Source organism: Mesoplodon mirus (assembly GCF_964341445.2).
Source record: "Mesoplodon mirus genome assembly, chromosome: 4".
NCBI lineage: Eukaryota > Metazoa > Chordata > Mammalia > Artiodactyla > Ziphiidae > Mesoplodon > Mesoplodon mirus.
Genome location: NC_138979.1, coordinates 38,318,367 through 38,335,509, shown reverse-complemented (window position 1 = coordinate 38,335,509; position 17,143 = coordinate 38,318,367). Strand labels below are relative to the sequence as shown.

Genomic DNA, 17,143 nt, shown 5'->3' with positions numbered 1-17,143 from the left:
TGTCCTCTCAACTTTGTTCTTTTTTTTTCTCAGAATTGCTTTGGCTATTTTAGACACTTTGCATTTCCATGTAAATTTTAGAATCAGCCTGTTTCCACACACCCAAAAAAAGCCTGCTAGGATTTTTGATTGAGTGTGTATTGAGCTTATAGGTCCATTTGGGAAGAATTGACATCTTATAATAATGAGTCTTCTGATTCATGGACATGGTACAGCTCAAAAAGGCTAAGAGCATAACAGGTGCGCCTTCCCATATGAGATAGCAAAATTTACCATAAGGCTGTAGTAAATAACATTGTGTGGTATCGGTGCAAGGATCAACAGATAGACCAGTGGAGTAGAAGCAGCAGGGAAAGAATAGACTATTCAGTAAATGGTGGTGCTGATCGGCTATCCAGAAGAAAAAGATAAAAAATTAGATTTCTACTTCACAGCAGACATAATGATAAATTCCAAATAAACTGAAAAAACCAAACGTGAAAAGTAAAAACTTTAAAATTGTAAGAAGGAGAAACACTAGAGAAGAAGATTAGGCTAAGGGTGGATTTCTCAAATAAGACCTAAAAAATTCAAACCATGGTGGAACATATATGACTATAATGAATTTTAAAATGTTTATATGATGAAGACTAGTCATAGACTTGGGTAGCTGTAATCCATATAACCAGCAAAGGATTAGTATCCAAGTTAGTACAGATCTCCTCAAAATAAGAAATCCAATAGAAAATCGGGCAAAGAATGTGAACAAGCGGGGTATCCCTGGTGGCGCAGTGGTTAAGAATCCACCTGCCAATGCAGGGGACATGGGTTCGATCCCTAGTCCAGGAAGATTCCACATGCCGTGGAGCACCTAAGCCCGTGTGCCATAACTGCTGAGCCTGTGCTCTAGAGCCCATGAGCCACAACTACTGAAGCCCGTGCGCCTAGAGCCCATGCTCTGCAACAAGAGAAGCCACTGCAATGAGAAGACTGCTCACCGCAACGAAGAGTATCCCCCGCTTGCCGCAACTAGAGGAAGCCTGCGTGCAGCAACAAAGACCCAACACAGCCAAAAATAAATAAATTTTTTAAAAAATTGTGAACAAGCAATTCATATGAGGAAATCCAACAGAGCAGTAATTTGGAAAGATACCCAGCGTAGGCAAGTGGAAATTAAAACCACAACATGGAAAAACCCACCAGATTCTATTTTACACCTATTAGGTTGTCAAAAATTAGCATGTGGGAAATGAGCACATTTTAGATGGTAGAAGTGTAAAGTGGTTACAACCATTTTAGAGAACAATGTTCCTAGTAAAGCAGAAACTTCACATACTCTGACACTCAGCAATTCTATTTCTAGGTGTCTGTACTGAAGAAATTTTTGCACAAACACAAGGAGAGCTGTGCTAGAATGTTCATTTCCAGTGGAAAGGACTAGCAGACTCTCAGCAGGGAAATGGATAAATAAATTACAGTATAGTTTTACAATAGAATATTATACATAGATTAGTAAAACTGGATAAACCAGAGCACCACGTGAAAAATATGTTGAGTGCAAACAAAATTGCCAAAGGATGGTGTTGTATGATACCATTTTCATAAGATTTACAACATATGAAACAGCAGTTTGTTCGTTTTGTTACATATGTATGTCTCTGTAAATAAGGTACACACGAATCTAGGAATACCTCTGGGAGGAAGGGATGGGAAGAAATTGGGTGAGGCTTTCTCTGTGTCCATGATGCTTAATTTTATTTTTAAAAAATCTGAAGCAGTTACAGTAAATTAACGGGGAGAAAGCAACCCTCCTCACTGCTCAAGGGCATACCAGCACACTTAGGAGAATTAGGCTGCTTCAGACCTGCTGCTTGTATGAACTAATTCAACTAATGACACCATAACTTTCTGCTACTTTTAAGTCAGATGATATCAGATAATGGAAGATAATGAAATAGAAATAATACATTTTGGGGTTTTTTGTTTGTTTGTTTTTTGTTTTTTTGCGGTAGGCGGGCCTCTCACTGTTGTGGCTGCTCCCGTTGCGGAGCATAGGCTCCGGACGCGCAGGCTCAGTGGCCATGGCTCACGGGCCCAGCCGCTCCGCGGCACGTGGGATCCTCCTGGACCGGGGCACGAACCCGTGTCCCCTGCATCGGCAGGCGGACTCTCAACCACTGTGCCACCAGGGAAGCCCCAGAAATAATACATTTTGAAAGTTGTGCTATTTTCATTATTTCCTTAGTGACTGGTATTTAGCTGTAGGAGGGAAAGCAGTTAATAACTAATCATCTCCCCTGCCCTATTTCTTTCCCTGCTTATCAATCCCAAATTAGTTTACTAGAGTGTGAAACAATTACTCAAAAGTTATTCTGATACTCACTACACTGTATTACATCATCTTGACTTTTATGTATGGAAACTGGGTCAAAATTATGGAAGCCCAGAAGTGAGTGAAATAGTTGCCATAATGAGACATGTACCCTAGGACATGAAGAATCTTATTAATAAAAGTCAATACTGTATGTATTAATACATTAATGGTTTTGTGAACAGGTAGCTTCTGCCCCTGAATTTATACAAATCATAAATGAGAAGAGGGACATTTTCCCTCCTGAGAAAAAATACTTGTGAAGGCATCTTGTGGAGACATCTTTTGATTAGCTTTTAAAAGGGTAATGAATACTGTTGTTGCTTTGTTTTTAAAGCATTTTGGAAAATCAGAATTTCAACTTTGTACTAGACATCTTGACTTATTAACAGGTTACTACAGGCTGCCTCATCTAATAAGGAAGAGCCTTCCAAAACTGAAAGTGAATTGACACGTTGCCTCTCTGAGCTCTACCAGAGAAAGTCTCGTGAAGAATATACTGTGTCCAATCAGGAAGACAGCAAAAAGAAGCGTAAGCACATAGAAAGGCTGTTTCTTACAGTCTTTTTTGACACTGTGTGTTTTAAAAGATTGATATTCCTTAAAATGAAGTTGAAATGGTAACTGAATAAAGAAGGACAAGTTCTTATATTTCATATTTGAAAGTAATTATATTAGTACAATAGTGATTTTAAGAATCTCCCACAATCCTACCTTCTTAATGAATTAAACCATTTTTGTTTTTAGTTATAACAGAAATTTAAATACAACTTTGTGTGCTGCTTATAATTACTTGTTTATCTGCTACTTTGCTTTTTTAGTTACCTCATTGCTTAACAAAATTTGCAAATTTCTTATGTTGTTGAACATGTAGATTGTTTTCAGTTTTTACCATTATAAATAATACTGTAGTGTACATCATGCATATGGTTTACCTTTGAGTGATTTCCTTAGTATAAGTTTCCATGAACAAGTTATTCATGGAAAAGGGAGCTCTGGATGCAGACTGCTTAATTGCCTTTCAAAAGAGTTTCATCACAACTCTGTGACTACTGGGTAACACCAAAATGAGTCAGTTCGGCATTTGTCTGTTGTCTCTTTGGCATTAGTTGTAAAAATCACCTTGAGATATTTAGTTCCTAAACTTCAGTTTAAAAAAGAGCTCTTTCTACCCTGTGTTGTAGGTAGAAAGAGATGCAAGAACTACCTAATTCAGATCATTCTGAATGGATATACTTCATTTCAATATTCCTTCACAGAATATTTCATCTGGATTAAAGTAGTTCTTGATTCCACAGAAGTAAAAGTTACTTTACTTTCCTTCCCACGACATCGTTTTGGTAGGAGGTGTCCCTCGTACTCCAGTGAGGCAAAAGATGAATACCATGTGCCGTTCCTTAAAGATGCTGAATGTTGCAAGACTGAATGTAAAGGCTCAGAAGTTACATCCAGATGGCAGTCCAGACACAGCTGGGGAGAAAGGGATCCAAAAGATAGCCAATGGAAGAACAGCAGATAAATTGGAAAACAAAGGAAGAACACTAAGAAGTTCTAAACCTAAAGGTATTCCTCAGTTCCATTGCATTTTGGTATCTAAATTCATGTTTACTCTTCTGTACTCTCATATTTTTAAGTTTTAATCATATCCCTCGCTTAATGAACATTTATTGGCTATCTACTGTATGTCCACAAGTGTGTTATAGGGAGTACAGTAAATAATAAGATAATTTCCTCTCCTTAGATTTATGATCCAGCTACAAAGAATAATAATGAACATATATATATATATATATATATATACACATTCATATACACAACAAATTGGTGAAATGGATACATAACAGAGCCAAGAGACTGTAACAGAAAATACTTGTTCATTTTGAAAGTAAATACTTGTTCATTTTGGAAGTAAAGTAATACTTGTTCATTTTACATTCAGGAGTCAAGAAAGGGAAAGTCCAGTCTTGAGCAGAACAGGCTGAGAAGGCTTTTACGGAGCCAGTGGAGCCCAGGTTAGACTTTGAAGAATGAGCAGAGTTTAGAAAGCAGAAAGGTAAAAGAAGTGTGTGCTAGATGGAGGATTAGCATAAGCAAAGTCACAAAGAAGGGCTGTGTCTTGGCCCTTTAAGTGGTTAAAGAAGTTAAGTGGTTAAAGAAGTTTTATACATTTGTGAATGAAGAGAAAGGAAAAGGTTCGTGAATAATCTAGGCTTGGATTATTGAGGTCTTTCAAAGTCAGGCAGACGAATTTAGTCCAGTAGCTTTTATTTTCCTATTTGTTCTTTCTTCTTCTTTAAAAATGGATTGAATTACAGTATGTTTCTCATTCTCAGGGTACATTCTTAGCTCACACTGACAGTGCCAGTACTGTGGGGTAATTGTGACAATAGCTTATGAACTTTGGGCAATAATTACTTGATGTCACCTTTGAGTTCTTTCGAAAATTCTGGAATGAATGTTTTCTGCTTCTTTAAACATTTTCTTTTCCTGTGGAATACTGGATCATAGATGATAATCAGTTTGAGTGAGATAGCACATCTTCGATGAGCTAGTATGGTATACCAGAATGTGGATGGGAGAGCAAAATTAACAGTAATGCAAGACAATGTGGCATTAGCATAATTTCTGGACTAGATCCTTTCCAGAAATAGACCTGCACAACAGTGGTAAATTGATATTTGACAGTAGTGCCCCCAACAATTCAACAGGACAAGGATAATCTTCAACAGATGGTGCAGGAATAACTGGATATGTTTATGGAAAAATTGAACTTAAACCTTATCTCTTAATAGTATTTTGAATTTCTGCTTTATTTTCTTGAATCATCTTTGTTTTTGTTGCTCTCTCATTTCTTTTTTTCCTACTTAATTCATTTCTGTTTTTATCTTTATTATTGCCTTCTTTATTATTTGGATTTACTCTTTTGTGTTATTTCTTGTGTTGGACCCTTAGCTAATTTGGTTTTAAATTTTTCTTTAAAAAGATAATTTGTCTATAAATTTTCCTTTAGGTATAAATTTAGCTGCATTATATAAGTTTGCTATATTCTGTTTTCATTGATACATCTAAGTATTTTCTGACATCAGTAATAGAAGGGAGTGTTTTATTTTTGTAATTAGCTTTTAATTTTTTTGGACTGTGCACAATGTGTTCTGTAAGATATTGAATCTTTAATATTTGTTGAAACTCTATGGCCTAATATGTGATTGTTTTGTTAATATTCCATGTGTACTTGAAAATAATGTGTATTCTCTAATTTTGGGGTACTTGGTTCCATAAATATTCATCTTAATATTTGAATATTCAAAATCCTTATTAATTTTTTTCTACTTAAAAGAATATATAACTGAGATGATTGTATTATAGTCTTCCACTATGTAGATTTGTCTAAATTTCCTTGCAGTTCTGCCAATTTTTGCATCATATATTTTGAGACTTTCTTTTTAGGTCTATACAAAATCATTTATGTTTTCCTTGTGATTATACCTCTATTCTTTTATTTCCACTGTTTCTTTGTCATGTGTTTTGGGTATGTCTTTTGTAAACAGCATAATTTTTTTGCGGTACGCGGGCCTCTCACTGTCGTGGCCTCTCCCGTTGCAGAGCACAGGCTCCGGACGCGCAGGCCCATCAGCCATGGCTCACGGGCCTAGCCGCTCCACGGCACGTGGGATCTTCCCGGTCCGGGGCACGAACCCGTGTCCCCTGCATCGGCAGGCGGACTCTCAACCACTGTGCCACCAGGGAAGCCCTCTATCTTTTATTTAACCAGCAAGTGTATTCGTAAAATAAATATTTATAATTATTATGATTACTGATAAGCTAGGGTGTATTTTAGTGTCTTATTTTGTGCTTTCGATTGTTGTTTTGCCTCTCTAGCAGGCTATGGGATTAATCAAGTTTTCTTTATGCATCTTTTTCCTTTCTGCTAAGTTTGGAGGTTGTATAGTTTATTTCTTCTCCATTACTGGTTATCCTTAAATTTATAACATGTACATGTGATTTGCAAACCCTTAAAATTAGTCACTAACTCTGAACTTTTCAACCTCAACATTTTTGACATTTTGGACCAGATAATCCTCTATGAACTATAAGATGTTTAACAGCATCCCTGGCCTCCACCCCATTAGATGCCAGTAGTACCCTCCCTCTCCCCACTAGTCACTGCCACCCAGACATAGCCAGATGTCCCTGGGCAGCAAAACTTCCCAGTTGATAACCACTGGCTTAAACAATACAATGACTTCAGCTGGGTCTGATGATCAATTTGACTTTTTTTCCCCACAGATTTTAAAACTGAGGAGGAGCTACTATCTTACATACATGAAAATTACCAAAAGACTGTGGCCACAGGAGAAATCGTGTTGTATTCATGTGCTCAGAACATGATCTCAAACATTAAAGCATTCCTAAAGTCCAAAGGCACCAAGGAATTAGAAGTAAGGGAATCCGGATATTGTTGTTTGTCATAACAATGTTAGTTGCTTGTTGGTGGGTCTGGCTCATATGTCTTGGAAAATATCTGTTATGCAGTGCACATTTCAAAAATGATGAGTGAGGGGGTGAGCACAATTCTAGGTCTTGAAAGATGGACATAGTCCACTGGGAAGGCAGAAATCAAGGAAATGGGCCAAGTGGGAGTAATTACATGTACTTCCCTTCCAGTGAAAGCTCTATCCTCATCTGAGTTGCATGTTAGCTGCATGAATTAAGCCAGTGGTTCTTTTTTTTTTTTTTTTTTTTTTTTTTTTTTTGCGGTACGCGGGCCTCTCACTGCTGTGGCCTCTCCCGCTGCGGAGCACAGGCTCCGGACACACAGGCTCAGCAGCCATGGCTCATGGGCCTAGCCGTTTCCGCGGCATGTGGGATCTTCCCGGACCGGGGCACGAACCCGTGTCCCCTGCATCGGCAGGCAGACTCTCAACCACTGCGCCACCAGGGAAGCCCAAGCCAGTGGTTCTTAACCCTGGCTGCACTTTAGAGTCACCTGGAACATTTCTTTAAAATGTTGATTCATTTTGCTTAGACTTCTCAATCACTACTTTATGGAATCTTCCTTTTATGAAAGTTCAAATCTGCAGGCTTGCTGTATCCATGCCCACTTGCTCTCAAACACTTTTCTACATGTTCTTTTAAAAAATATAAAAGAATATTACACTATTTTTCATTCAAATGAAAGAAAGAGGATGTACTTCTCTTCTTAGGGCATTAGTCAGCTGTGAAGAAACTAGAAATAATGATAAGCATTAATATTAATATTCTCCTATTTAATTTTGTATTTTCAGATGAACTGCCTACATCAAGTAAGAAACAACCTCTTGAAAACTAGCAAAAGTCTTCGACAGAATATAGGAAAACTGGATAAAGAAGATAAAGTCAGAGAGTAATTACCTTTTTAATTTTTTTAAAGATTTATTTATTATGATTTTTTTAATTTTTTAAAATTTTTGGCTGCATTGGGTCTTAGTTGCAGTATGCGGCTCTTCCTTGCGGTGCGTGGGCTTCCTTCTAGTTGTGGCGCGCGGGTTCCAGAGTACGTGGGCTCTCTAGTTGAGGTGCACGAGCTCAGTAGCTGTGGCGTGTGAACTTAGTTGCCCCGCAGCATGTGGGATCTTAGTTCCCTGACCAGGGATTGAACCCACATCTCTTGCATGGTAAGGTGGATTCTTTTCCACTGGACCAACAGGGAAGTCTCCTTTTTTTTTTTTTTAAATCATTACTCCAAAACAGAGCTCCCAAGATTTACTTGTATCAATTTAATTTTTCGTTAAAAAAAAATTCTTTTCCATTATGGTTTATTACAGGATATTGAATATAATTCCCTGTGCTACACACTAGGACCTTATTTATCTTTTTAAAAAAATTTTTATTGGAGTATAGTTGTTCTACAATGTCATTGTTTATCTATTTTATATATAACATAGTTTGTATCTGCTAGTCCCAAACTCTTAATTTATCCCTCCCCCACGCCCTTTGCCCTTTGGTAACCATAAGTTTGTTTTCTATGTCTGTGAGTCTGTTTCTGTTTCATAGGTAGTTCATTTGTGTCCTATTTCAGATTCCACATATAAGTGATGTATGTTTTTCTCTTTCTGACTTACTTCACTTAGTATGATAATCTCTAGGTCCATTCCTATTGCTGCAAATTGAATTATTGCATTTTTCTTTTTAATGGCTGATTATATATCAGTTTAAAATAGATTGCCAATTGCTTGAAGAGGCTTTTGTAGCTGATTCTCTGTAATGTTCTAATGTTCAGTTTGCAACACCTGTTTACCTAATAACCATACTGCTATTTAGAAAGCAATGGCTCTTCTTTTAGGTTGTTATTTCTTATGTAAACAGATCTCTGCATAAGGAAGGAACTTTCATTTCAGTTAAGTGACACTCAAAGCAGATATAACCAAGCTTTTTTTTTTCTCTCAAGGTGCCAGCTCCAGGTATTTCTTCATTTGGAGATGTGTCGGCAGTGCACTTCCGTATATGAACATATAGATGAAATGGAGCAAGTAGTGGAGGAGGCAAGTATACTGCTTAGTGCCACTGGGGATGTGCTGTAGATGCATTCAGCTTCCTGCAGAGGCCATGTGGTAATTTTCTGAAATCTTCAGGTGACAGATTTGCTGCGCATGGTGTGTTTAACTGAAGATTCGGCATACCTAGCAAAGTTTCTGGAAGAAATTTTGGAATTGTAAGTTTGATGACTAATTTAAATTTAAAATAATTTTACCAAGAACTTATGTAGGTATTGTCTCAGAATTGTAGAATTGTAAGGACTATTTCTCATGCTGGGTGAGGAAGGGAGTAGAGAGGGTGGAATGGTGACTGACTGTTCCATATTTAATCAATCTATTCCACAGGTATATTGATTCAATCCCAAAGATACTTGGAAATCTTTACAACAGCCTAGGATTTGTGATTCCTCAGAAGCTGGCTGGTGTCCTTCCTACAGATTTTTTCAGTGATGACTCCATGACGCAGGGGAGCAAATCACCCCTTTCTGTGCCTCTTATGTCAAATGCTCATAGGTCAGTGTCGGGTGGCACTGAATCTGACCAACTGGAGGAGCTTCGTACCAGATCAGCTAAGAAGAGAAGGTAGGAGCTCAAGGAATTAAAGGAATTAGTTGCACTGTTACAGTTCTGGTATAGGGTATGTTTAAGCCATAGTCCAGTTGTCTTTGTCTATAATTTATTGAATTAGTAGTTGCCCTTATGTCTGAATCACAGAAGCCAGTTATTAGAGTTCTTAACAAGGAGCATCTGACACTCTATATTATCTGGGGAACATATAGTCTTGTATTGTAGTCACAGTCCCCTCTTGACTCTCCACATGGGGTCTCCAAGAACTAGGAACCTTCCATGAGATAAGCCTGGGGTTTCAGCTTACTTTGTATATTTTCCATGATGCTCTTCATTGTTCATAACTAGTTAAATTTATAGTTGTTACTTTTAGAAATTCTGGGATTGACTTGTTTTACTGTAAGTTCAGGCCAACCTCAAGATAACCGACTTTTATTTAAGTGTTTTATTTTAAACTCTAGTTCCATCCTGATATAACTAGCTGTAACCTGTATTCAGTGTATATTGACTGTTTCTTTCTATTTTTAAAAGGAAAAATGCAATAAGACATAAAAGCATTGCAGAGGTTTCACAAAATCTGCGACAAATTGAAATTCCCAAAGTATCCAAGAGAGCTACGAAAAATGTAAGTCATTTCCAGGAGGTAGAAAGTGGTATCACTTTGGGCATGAGTTCATACAATAAATAAGAATGAAACACGGTGTCTTTACTTTTAAGAAATGAGCATTGGAGGATACTGAAATAAAAGGTATTTTTATAAATGTGTCTACAACTGTAATCTAAGGAATAAAGAAATATAAGTTTATTAAAGATTAATCATTTTTCCCAAAAGTGTGACAGAGGTAATATTAAGGGGAAAAAAATAGTAAAAGTTAGGAATGAATAAGTTAATTCAAAATCTTTAATGTAGTTAAGAAAACTCATGAAATAATAACATAAGCAAAAGAAGCCATTGAAAAATAATGTACAATCATAATAGGACTTTGATTGTGTACCAGAAAGTACTTTTCAGTAAGTATGTTTTACATCAATAACAAGTTACAAAAGCAAACAAAAAAACTCATGAAGCCAGGTGGTAATTATTTTTCTGTGGCAGTAGATGTTAGGACTTGTTGGTTGCAAAAGAAGAAATCCAGCTGAAGTCTATTTACTAAGAATTAATGTCTTACTAAGAGAAGGAGAGAGGCAAAAAAATGCATTGAAACTTTTGAACTGCATGAATTATGAGAAGAGTTAAAATTCTAGGAGAACTCGCTTAAGAAGCATGAATCATTACAATAGTGGTTTGTTTCTAGAGATTTATAGCTGTGCTTTAGTACTGGAGGTGGGGTTTCTTTTGAAGAGTTAGTGGTGTTCACTTTCTTAGTTACCTTAATATGTATGAGTGAATAAGATGCAAATCTTAGTTATCTTGGAGATTTTGTTCAGAGAGTATGAAGTCCAAAAGGTATCGGACCACCTCTTTCACTAGATTTTACACAATTAACAGTCCTTTCTAGCACTCCTTTTGGAAAACTTTTGTTTCAGATTGGCCTAGAAAGTTAACTTCTTTAAAACCAGATTTACTGAGATCAGGATTTGATTTTGGTTAAAAAAGAATATCATTTGTTAAGTTTCCGCTCCTATTTGGCTGTTTATTCTTTAATGATTACAGTGGCATAATTGAAAAAACAGCAACAAAATCTTTAAAAACAGTTCTCTTGTTTAGATGCCATTTGAGTTTAGGCACTTGAATCCTCTACTATAATAGCAAATAAATAGCAGGTGGGTATTTTTTTTTTCTGCCGCGCCACATGGCATGTGGGATCTTAGTTCCCCAAGCAGGGATCGAACCAGCACTCCCTGCAGTGGAAGCGTGGAGTCTTAACCACTGGACCACCAGGGAAGTCCCCAAGTAGCAGTTTTATACAGAGACGTTCCTAAGAGTATATAGCCATCCTCTAATACTATGGGGTTTCCCTGATCTTTTACTTATAAAAGGTATAAAGAAACATCGTTTAAAAATTGAAATTATATGAAGTTAAATGTTAGTGCCTCTTCACCATCCATTCTTCAGAAGTAATCGCTGATGACAGTTTGTTGTGTATATTTCCAGGCCCTATTTTTGTGCATTTTACAACTATTTCTGTTACAGATTCCTACAAGTGGAATTGCAAGGATCAAAGGGTTTCTTGTGGAATTTTTATTCTTTTAAATGAATTCTTATTTAAATTTTCTTATTGGATTTTCTCATCTTTCAGGAGAATTCTCACCCTACTCTTCAACAGCCTCCACTCCCAGTGAAAGACACGGTACAAGGTATACTTTGTTTCCTTGTTGTACTCAGTGACAGTTTTATTTTGATTACATATATTTAAGCAGTTGCATATAGTTAAAAATTATAGTTTTGTGTAATTGTTGGCTTATGAAATATGTCCATGTACTGTGTGCTAGAGGAGTAGGATGTTCACACGGTCTCAAAATACTGCATTTTGTAAAATAACTGTTCTAAATTTTTTTTTTTAATTTATGTATTTTTTGTTTATTTTTGGCTGCATTGGGTCTTCATTGCTGTGTATGGGCTTTCTCTAGTTGTGGCAAGCGGGGGCTACTCTTCGTTGCGATGCGCGAGCTTCTCATGGCAGTGGCTTCTCTTGTTGTGGAGCATGGGCTCTAGGCACGCGGGCTTGGTAGTTGTGGCACGCGGGCTCAGTAGTTGTGGCTCGCGGGTTCTAGAGTGCAGGCTCAGTAGTTGTGGTGCACGGGCTTAGTTGCTCCGTGGCATGTGAAGATCTTCCCGGACCAGGACTCGAACCCATGTCCCCTGCATTGGCAGGTGGATTCTTAACCACTGTGCCACCAGGGGAGCCCTAAAATATTTTTTTAATGCCATTAACATGAAAGCCGAAAAAGAAAAGAGGCAGTGGAGCTGGTTTAGATAAAAGGAATTTAAGTGTGACATAAGTGCACTACATGATCCCTGCTTGGGTCTTAAATGTGTGGTAAAAAGCTATAACGGGTATTACTGAGACGATGAGAGGAAATTCGAAGATGGTTTAGATATATGCCCTTGTTCTTTGGAGATACATGCTGAAATACAGGAAACTGAAGAGTTATGATGTCTGCAACTCACTCTCCAGTGTTCTGGGGTGGGCAGTTGTACAAACGTAGAGAGAGAGATGGAGGGACAAAACAAATGTTGACAGGTGGTGAATTTTAGTGACAATTCTGTGTGTGTTTTTTTGATTTTGGGTTTTTTTAATATTTATTTATTTGGTTGCGCTGGGTCTTAGTTGCAGCTTGCCAGCTCCTTAGTTGCGGCACACGGGCTCCTTAGTTGTGGCATGCAAACTCTTAGTCTCAACATGCATGTGGGATCTAGTTCCCTGACCAGGGATCAAACCCAGGCCCCCTGCACTGGGAGCGTGGAGTCTTATCCACTGCGCCACCGTGGAAGTCACCATGATTCTATGTTGAAATTTTCTATAGAAATTAAACTTCTCCAAAATTTGGGAAAAATGGAAAATAACAGATCAAATTTGGCTGTCAGGCCGTAAATCAGTTTCATAGACAGCCTAAGGCAGGTAACAGAGGCTTTTATAATGGAGATAGAGAGCATTTTTTTGAAACTTTGGTGTGCATTATTGGTGTCCTTAATGTTTATGTCATTGATGGGTAAAAATGGCTCCTCCCAGTTTGTGGATCCTGGTTTATTTGGTTTTTATTTAAGTGACTTGTTCTTAGAATTTTTTTACTCTTGGTGAATTTTTGAGTAGTCTCCACCAGGTCATCTTGCTTAAGATTAAGTTTAAAATGCTAGTCTGCTAGCTTTGTCAAGTATTTCCTGACTCTTCAGCTATTTTTCCTAACTTTGAGTCTAGATGGTTACAACTCTCATGCTCTGGAGTTAGGAAGAGGATTTAAAAATAGTAGTTCCCCCCTTATCCACAGGGGTTACGTTCCAATACCCTCAGATACCTGAAACTTCAGAGAGTACCGAACCCTATACTATGTTTTTTCCTATACATACATACCTATGATAAAGTTTAATTTATAAATTAGGCATGGTAAGAATTAACAATACCATAATAAAATAGAACAATTATAACAATATGCTATAATAAAAGTTACATGAATGTGGTCTCTCAAAATATCTTGTACAAATTTAATGCCTTTGCCATCTTAACTAAGCACTTTCATGCGTTGTAGCCATAATTTTTGCAGTTTGAGTTGTGACAGCAAAACTAGCGTGAATTTTTCCTTCACAGTTTCACAGATAGACAATGCACTCTTACCATAAATCGTAGCAACCTTAGCATACGATTTTTTTTCCCTTAAGTTGAGAAACTTTTTATTTATAGGAAGCACTTTATGACTTCTTTTCAGCATATCCAAGTTGCCAGCATCACTACTTTTGTGCTTTGGGGCACAAGAGGTATTTAAGTAAAATAAGGGTTACTTGAATATAGCACTGCTATACTGCTACAGTCGGTCTGATAACCCAGCTGGCTACTAAGTGCCTACCAGGTGGGATATGCTGGACAAAGGAGTGATTCATGTTTTGGGTGGGACAGAGCAGGATGGCATGAGATTTTATCACACTAGTCAGAAAGACACACAACTTTAAAACTTATGATTTATGTATTTCTGGGATTTTCAGACTGCAGTTGACTGCGGGTAACTGAAAATGTGGCAAGTGAAACTGCAGATAGGGAGGGACTACTGTATCCCAGCAAATTAGTAAAATACTCAAAAGAAGAAAAATGAAATCTCTGGGAATGAAAAGAACAGTTTCTCTGCTTGACGCTGAATATAAAGCAGCAAAAAGTTCCAATGTGAGAAAAATATCGTAACACTGGGATATATTAAAAGGACTGTGATTTACATTATCCAACCTCTTACTTAAGGATTATGTCCATTTTACAGTGAATAAAACTTCTAATTTAAGTGATGTGGGCTTTCCTTGTATTCCTGAAAGGTTGGGTTTAAATTAAATTTATAAATGTAAGTAGTTTTAAAAAATTTTTTTTAAGTTTTTTAAAAAAAATATTTATTTATTTGGTTGCACCACGTCTTATTTGCAGCACGTGGGCTCCTTTAGTTGTGGCAGGCAGGCTCCTTAGTTGCGCATGCACGTGGGATCTAGTTCCCTGGCCAGGGATCGAACCCAGGCCCCCTGCGTTGCGATCGTGACGTCTTAATTAACCACTGCGCCATCAGGGAAGTCCTGTAAATAGTTTTGATATACCACGTGAGTGTACTATTTAAGGAAATCCTATTAGTAAATGTGAATATAGCAGTCAGCCTGTAAAATAGTTTCCTCAAGCAGATTCTCTGTTTTGGATATCTTTGTTTTCCCACATGTGGCTTTTATTAATGATAATATTTGACTTTCTTTTTTTCTTAATGCTTTCAGAAGTGACCAAAGTTCGAAGAAATCTCTTCAACCAGGAAATGATTTCTCCTTCAAAGAGATCTGTAAAGCGGGGGTTGCCTAGAAGCCATTCTGTGTCAGCTGTGGAAGGTCTAGAGTATAAACTTGACAACTTCAAGAGGACCAAAGGTACTACATTTTAGGGTAACCAAGAGAAGGGGATTCTTGGATCCAAACCGGTCTCCAGACTCTTGTTGCAGAGGCTCATTAATCTCATGTTTTCCTCCCCTCTTTGGTTACCATCAGTTAATTTTCCACTTGGGGTCTCTCCCTCCAAGTTTAGATGAAGAATTAATCCTGGTCTTTCTCATTCCTCCCTTTCTAGTTACCCCTACAGACAACAGACAAACATCTATTTTATAAAACCAATTAAACAAAAATGAAAGATAGTGACTAGCAATTTTCTAGTCTTTTGGTGTGTTGGGGTTTTTTTTTGCCTTTTTATAATTGAGACCATTCGTGCATCATAAAATCAACTTTTAGTGGTTTTCAGTATATTCACAAAGTTGTGCAACCATCATGACACATTCCAGAACATTTTCATCACTCCAGAAAGAAGCCCTGTACCTACCCATTAGTAGTCACTCTCCATTTCTCCCAGTCTTCCCAGCTGTAGGCAACCACCAGTCTACTTTCTGTTTTTATAGATTTCTTATGGATATTTCTTTTAAGAGGAATCATATTATGTGGTCTTTGTAACTGGCTTTTTTTACTTTAGCATAATGTTTTCAAGGTTTATACATGGTGTAGTATGTCTCAGTACTTCATTTCTTTTTATTGACAATAATATACCATTGTATGGATAAACTACATTTTACTTATCCATTCATCAATTGGTGGACATTTAAGTTGTTTCTACTTTTGGCTATTGTGAGTGATGCTGCTGTAAACATTCATATATAAGATTGTGGGTAGACACATTTTTAATTCTCAGGCATATGCCTAGAAATGAAATTGCTGGGTCATATGGTAACTCTATGTTTAACTTTTTAAGCAATTACCAAACTGTTTTCCAAAGTGGCTATACCATTTTATATTCCACTAACAGTGTATGAGGGTTCTAATTTCTCCACATCCTTGCCACCACCTTCCATTGTCCCTCTTTGATTCTGCTCATCCTAGTGGTTTTAGAGTGGTGTGTCATTGTGGTTATGAGTTGCATTTCCTTGATAACTAATGTAGTTGAGCTGCTTTTCATGTGCTCGCTGGCCATTTGTATATCTTCTTTGGAGAAATCTTTGCCCATTTTTAAATTAGGTTGTTTGTCTTTTTACTATTGAGTTGTAAGAGTTCTTTATATATTCTAGATACCAGCCCCTTATCAGATATACAATTTGCAAATATTTTTTCCCCAATCTGTTGGGTTTTCTTTTCACTTTCTTGATAGTGTTTGATACATAAAATATTTTTAATTTTGATGATATCCATTTTTTAAAATTTATTTATTTATTTATTTATTTTTGGCTTCATTGTGGTGCGCAGGATCTTTAGTTGCGGCATGCAAACTCTTAGTTGCAGCATCTGGGATCTAGTTCCCTGACCAGAGTTCAAACCCGGGCCCCCTGCATTGGGAGCATGGAGTCTTAGCCACTGGACCACCAGTGAAGTCCCAATTTTTTTTTTAAATAAATTTATTTATTTATGGCTGCACTGGGTCTTCGTTGCTGCACGCAGGCTTTCTCTAGTTGTGGTGGGCGGGGGCTACTCTTCATTGCGGTGCATGGGCTTCTCATTGTGGTGGCTTCTCTTGTTGCGGAGATGGGCTCTAGGCACACAGGCTTCAATAGTTGTGGCATGTGGGCTCAGTAGTTGTGGCTTGCGGGCTCTAGAGCCCAGGCTCAGCAGTTGTGGCACATGGGCTTAGTTGCTCCGCAGCATGTGGGATCTTCCCAGACCAGGGCTTGAACCCGTGTCCCCTGCATTGGCAGGCAGATTCTTAACCACTGCACCACCAGGGAAGTCCCCCCAATTCTTTTTAAATGTTAGGTAGAATTCAGCAGTGAAGCCATCTAGTCCTGGGTATTTTTTGGAAGTTTTTTGATAACAATTTCATTTTTTACTTGTTAGAGGTTTATTCATATTTTCTATTGCTTAGTCTGTTTTCAGTAGTTTGTGTCTTTCTAGGAATTTGTTGATTTCATCTAGGTTTTCTAATTTGCTGCTATACAATTGTTTGTAGTATTACCTAATAGTCCTTTTTTATTTCTGTAAGGTTGGTAGTTTTATTCTCTCTTTCATAGTTGTTTGAATGTAGTGTATTTTTTCTTGGTCAGTCTAGCCAAAGGTTTGTTAACTTAA

At 37.4% G+C, this 17,143-nt stretch overlaps 1 protein-coding gene across 3 annotated transcripts in view; it reads left to right on the top strand.

Annotated features, from left to right (window-relative positions):
* The window catches only part of TICRR (TOPBP1 interacting checkpoint and replication regulator), a 47,136-nt gene that overhangs the window by 13,270 nt on the left and 16,723 nt on the right, over window positions 1-17,143 (top strand). For 2 of the 3 annotated variants that reach the window (XM_082618329.1, XM_082618328.1), the window contains exons 6-15: window positions 2,743-2,882; window positions 3,695-3,913; window positions 6,638-6,789; window positions 7,636-7,733; window positions 8,778-8,871; window positions 8,962-9,041; window positions 9,211-9,447; window positions 9,964-10,057; window positions 11,673-11,730; window positions 14,828-14,974. In XM_082618329.1, the coding sequence (XP_082474455.1) occupies window positions 2,743-2,882; window positions 3,695-3,913; window positions 6,638-6,789; window positions 7,636-7,733; window positions 8,778-8,871; window positions 8,962-9,041; window positions 9,211-9,447; window positions 9,964-10,057; window positions 11,673-11,730; window positions 14,828-14,974 (1,319 nt within the window). The remainder of the gene's footprint in view (window positions 1-2,742; window positions 2,883-3,694; window positions 3,914-6,637; window positions 6,790-7,635; window positions 7,734-8,777; window positions 8,872-8,961; window positions 9,042-9,210; window positions 9,448-9,963; window positions 10,058-11,672; window positions 11,731-14,827; window positions 14,975-17,143) is intronic. The other variant, XM_082618330.1, reaches the window with a different exon arrangement.